This window comes from Pholis gunnellus, assembly GCF_910591455.1.
Source record: "Pholis gunnellus genome assembly, chromosome: 19".
In the NCBI taxonomy this organism is placed as follows: domain Eukaryota; kingdom Metazoa; phylum Chordata; class Actinopteri; order Perciformes; family Pholidae; genus Pholis; species Pholis gunnellus.
Window position 1 is genome coordinate 15,796,005 of NC_136546.1, and position 5,158 is coordinate 15,801,162.

The 5,158-nt window shown below is 42.6% G+C and overlaps 1 protein-coding gene across 1 annotated transcript; it reads left to right on the plus strand.

The window, feature by feature from the left end:
• Positions 1 to 368: 368 nt before the first annotated feature.
• LOC306711631 (alpha-N-acetylgalactosaminidase-like) lies at positions 369 to 4,856 on the plus strand. The gene is made up of 9 exons (XM_079180647.1): positions 369 to 616; positions 1,110 to 1,266; positions 1,850 to 1,990; positions 2,441 to 2,652; positions 2,736 to 2,830; positions 3,016 to 3,177; positions 3,325 to 3,522; positions 3,711 to 3,851; positions 4,118 to 4,856. The coding sequence occupies exons 2-9, from the start codon at positions 1,112 to 1,114 to the stop codon at positions 4,319 to 4,321; spliced, it is 1,308 nt and encodes a 435-aa protein (XP_079036773.1). The 5' UTR covers positions 369 to 616; positions 1,110 to 1,111; the 3' UTR covers positions 4,322 to 4,856.
• Positions 4,857 to 5,158: the final 302 nt, after the last annotated feature.

Below are 5,158 nucleotides of genomic sequence, written 5' to 3' on the forward strand. Positions count from 1 at the left end.
GGAGACACCAGTTCTCTACCTAGTGAATAGTTGTTTACTGCTATGTATGTTTCTGCTGTCATATAGAGAACGTTTAACAAAGCAATAGAGTTTATAAACCCTTTATAAATGGTGTCTTATCAGATAAGGTACCACAATTTATTTTTTGAAGACTATAACAAACGCAAATGTAGCTCTCTGTCACTTATTGGCGTTATAATGTAAAGTCATTTGCAAATTAAATAGTAAGGGAAAGGACTGATTGAAGGAAAGGGTCCGAGGCGAGTGAAAAAGAAGAATGGGACGCGGCTCGGATCGTATTTCGCCTCCAACTTCCTGCTCTGCAGTCAGCTGGCTGAGCTATGTCACATGACTGTGGTTTCCTTTCCGAGAGCGGCTCACTCTCTCTACACTCCACCGGAGAGATTGTTTTATCCCGGGGTTTGTTTAAAGGTCTGAGCGGAGTTAAGCTGAAGAACAAGAAGTAGATAAGAACAATAAGAAGAAGTAGGCTCAGAGAGGAAGAAGAAGAGGAGGAGGAGGAAGAAGAAGAAGAAGCAGAGCACAGATTCGGAGTTGTGAAGCGAATCCTCGCTCGTCTTCCTTCCTGTAGCTGAGAGCGGGTCACTGAATTTCAGTAAGTAACATAAACTATTATCTTCTCATGATGTTAGCTATATCAGCAAACATTGTATTTGTATCCCCTATACAATTAATCTATTCGGTAAATTATTATATATCATACTGCTTATTATAAATTAAAGCTACAGTTTAGTGCCACTTATTAACATTACAATATTTCTCCCATGTTGTAAGAACTGTGTATGTCCTTTGTAATAAGCTCTGGGTTGTAATTCAGTCAGCTGTTAACTAATGCAGAAGTCACCTAGCAGGTTGTTTCCTCACAACCAGTCAGGTGAGGATGTGCACCGTCTGTGTTTGAGTCACCACACAGAAGATATATTGACAGTATTCATGATGTGGTTTAATTAAAAGCAGCTTTAATAATGAAAATGCTTTGCTGCAGGTCATGCAGGACACAAAAGTACACTTTATACGATAACTAAACATTTATGCACAGTCACACCACCTCGACTTTGATGAATCATTGACATCTCTTGCCTTTACAGGGATGCATTTGGCGGTGCTGCTGTTTGTGTCTGCACTCTCCGTCGCCACCTTCGCCCTGGACAATGGAGAGATGAGGGTCCCTCCCATGGGCTGGCTGGCCTGGGAGCGTTTCCGCTGTGACATTGACTGTGATCACGACCCCAAAAACTGCATCAGGCGAGTCCAAAAAACATGAATATAACAGACCGGAGCCTGTTCTTTCAAAGCAGGTGCTATTTAACATAATCGTCTAGTCTTAAGGTGGATTTTGCTGTTAGAGATATCAATCATATATTACTAGATAGTATACACAGTAAGTTCAGTTAAAACGTTAAGCTGCTTCTTCTCCTCACTGCTCCACTTACTTATTCAACTGATGAAATTGCACCTGTCAAATCAGCCACTCTGAACTGGCCTTCCATGCAATGTCTCAACTTCTTTTCACCTAACCGGTCTAATTCTGGGCCCTGACTCAGGTTTGTATACTTAGACATATCATTTAGAAAGGGTGTGGATGTACATCTGTAATTAGTCAACAGCTATTTTTCTTAGAGCTATAATAAGGGCCTTTAAGTGACTTTACATCTACTTTTCCTTTTTTGTGAAATAATGAAAAGACTCATTTGCCAAAAATGTGTTTGCCTAACATACTAAAAACAACAACTAGTTAGACTGCTCTCTATGCTCTTCTCATTGAATGCTACAATGACACTGTTAAAATCAATATGTTAAAGCTGTTATCTTTCTGTCTTCCCTCCAGTGAGAACCTGTTCATTGACATGGCAGACAGGCTGTCGGAGGACGGCTGGAGGGAACTTGGCTACGTCTATGTGAACATAGATGACTGCTGGTCCTCCATGAAGAGAGACGAGAAGGGGCGGCTGCAGGCCGACCCTAAAAGGTAATTGTGCAGTATATGTACTGTACGTGTACAGAGACAGACACGCACACAGAGAAGCTGTTGTTTCTGCAACTTCTAAACCCGTGAGTCAATAAAACAGTTAAACAGGGTAATTACAATGTGACAGTCATATGACTAGCACAAACATTAGTAGTCAGTAGTTTCACTTGTGTGTGGTGTATACCATTACATGCAGCCTCAGCATATGATAAAGACTGCTGAACAAACTGATTCAGAGCTTCACTCTTTGAGTGCAATCATACCGTATACTGTCTGTCGGCACATTTTTTTAAAGGTTTTATACGTTGTACTAGCATCATTTGATGCTAATTTAATGTATTTTTCAGTACAGCAAAAAACGGGAGTGCCCAAGACTGTGCCTTGATTTCATGAATCGTACGTCTCTGCAGTGTGCACTTTGGTATAACATTACAATTGCCTCTCCATCAGGTTCCCAGGAGGCATCAAGAAACTGGCACGCTATATGCATGACAGGGGTCTCAAGCTGGGCCTCTACGGGGACATGGGCACACACACCTGTGGGGGGTATCCCGGCACCACACTGGACAAGATCGAGCTAGACGCTCAGACCTTCGCCGACTGGGAGGTGGATATGTTTAAATTTGACGGCTGTTATTCTAACGCCACAGAGCAAGAGAAGGGTAAGAAAAGAGAAAGGGCCTCTTACATTGTGGTTGTTGAGATGTTGCTGACTTGATTTGACTCTTGTTCCTCTCTTGGGCAGGTTACCCTCTCATGTCAAAGGCTTTAAATGCTACGGGCCGTCCCATTGGCTACTCCTGCAGTTGGCCTGCCTACCAGGGTGGCCTGCCACCGAAGGTATAAACAGAATGTCTTTAAGTTTATGTCATCACCTGAAGCTCTAGGCCTGACACTTTTAAATAATTCATGTCATTGACAACGTTTTTCCTCGTGGAAGTAGTCTCTGTCTTGAGGACTATGTTCTCATAATTTAAATCCAGTTTGTATTTTGACCTTTTTGTGAAACTGATTTATGTTTTCAGGTGAACTACACTCAGTTGGGGGAGATCTGCAACCTGTGGCGTAACTATGGGGACATCCAGGACTCTTGGGACAGTGTCCTGAACATTGCTGACTGGTTCTTTGACAACCAGGACGTCCTGATACCTGCAGCTGGACCTGGAAAGTGGAACGACCCAGATATGGTCGGTTCAAATGAGATAATATTCAACTATCAAAAACTATAACAGTCAAAAAAAGTAAAAGAAAAACACTAGTGTGTTAAAAAAAAAGTGCTACAGCTACGAAATCTTATTTTTACTTTCTTGATTGTGTGATTTTGCCCTCCACAGCTGATTGCTGGCGACTTTGGCCTCAGCATGGAGCAGTCTCGCTCTCAGATGGCTCTGTGGGCGATTATGGCTGCTCCTCTTTTCATGTCCAATGACCTGCGCACCATCAGCAGCGAGGCCCGCAGCGTCCTGCAGAACAAAATGGTCATCATCATCAACCAGGACCCCATGGGCATCCAGGGAAGGCGCATTATAAAGGTGACACACTTTTCCATGGGTTGTGCAGCTTCTTGAAAGCGATCAAGATGAAAAAAAACAGAAGTTAGCTGGTTTGAGTTTTGACTTTGGTGTTTAATTCTTTTCTATCCTCTTGTCGCTCACATAATGCATGTCTTCTCATTATTTGTGTCATTGTTCACATTTTCTCGTCCATTTCTTTCTGCCAGGACAAGAGTGGCATTAACGTGTTCCGGCGCCCCCTGTCAAACAATGCAAGTGCATTGTTGTTCTTCAGTCGTCGTACCGACATGCCCTACCGCTACCAGACGACCCTCAGCAAACTCAACTACCCCGCTGGCAGCTACAAGGTACTGTATGTCTTTAAACGTTTTCTAGACAGTCTCCTCGATTCTGTCAGGCAATGTATCATCTCTGGTCCACATCTCCATGTCAGTGATACTGTTACTACTACTAATGTCTTAATTATCTGTGTGCTGAGTTGATTTGCTGCACTTTACTACAGTGTTGATCCACTGGACACACGTGATGATTAATAACACCTCTTCTGGTTTGGAGTTTGCTTTCCAAATACGCACGAGTATCGCAGGAGAGTCACATTGTCTCCCTCCCTCAGATCTACAACGTCTTCACTGGGAAGACCATGACGCTGAAGGACTCCACTGGCTTCGTGGTGTCGGTGAACCCCACAGGTGTGGTCATGTGGCATGTGTCTGCGCCCGCCATATGGAACCTGCGTCCGTTCTATAAAGGTGTCAGACTCCAGCAATCTGCATTTGACAATGACGATGAAAATGCCATTCCTCCCGTCTTCCTATGATCGCTCACTGATTGACCGTTATGACATAATAATCACACCACTGTTTCTGCCTCAGTGCTCTTGATGAAGAGTTTACTGACAAGACATCACACGTATTGTTAGGTGCTCAATGGACGTATTGCTCTCCTTGACCCTGAAGTGCCAATGAATAGCTCTGAATGGTGTTATTTTAAAAGGCACTCAGGGGGGCAGCCATTTTGCTTCTGGATATGTCACTAATCTCAAATTGTTCTTGTGATAATATTGTGCAATATTAATATCAATCAAGAGAAAATGTCCAAAACATAGCTCACCTCTGTTAAAGTGACACACATTTTGGACACATTTTAAGTGTTTCTGTGCTTCACAGGGCACAAGAGCGGATGATAACTTGTATCTCTGAGATCGCCAAAGTTGAAAAAACGTTGGCCTTTTAAGAAGGAAAATTGCTCAGGATAATAAATATGTGTTTAAGAAACGAAGATTTTTATAAGAAATGATTCTGTGAATTATGCGTTTTTGTCTTAACTGGAATAAATGATTTGGTTCCTCATTAGGCAAAGGTTTGTTTCCCATTATGTTTGTATCAGTGCTCATCTTGACGTAGACTTACCTCATCAGACTAAAAATGCTGCTCCGGAACTACTTATGTTCTTCAGGACTTTTTAAATACATGGTCACATAGAGGTACACTGTGCTGCCGTAGGACTTTTTAAAGACGTTCTCCCATACGGACAAATGCATGTTTTACAGGAGTGGCCTCAACCCAAAAAACCTGGCAATGAAGGCCCAATGACACTGATGGATCGTGTTGAGTCTACTTTAGAGAGAGCTGAGGCTCATATAGTTAACACAAAC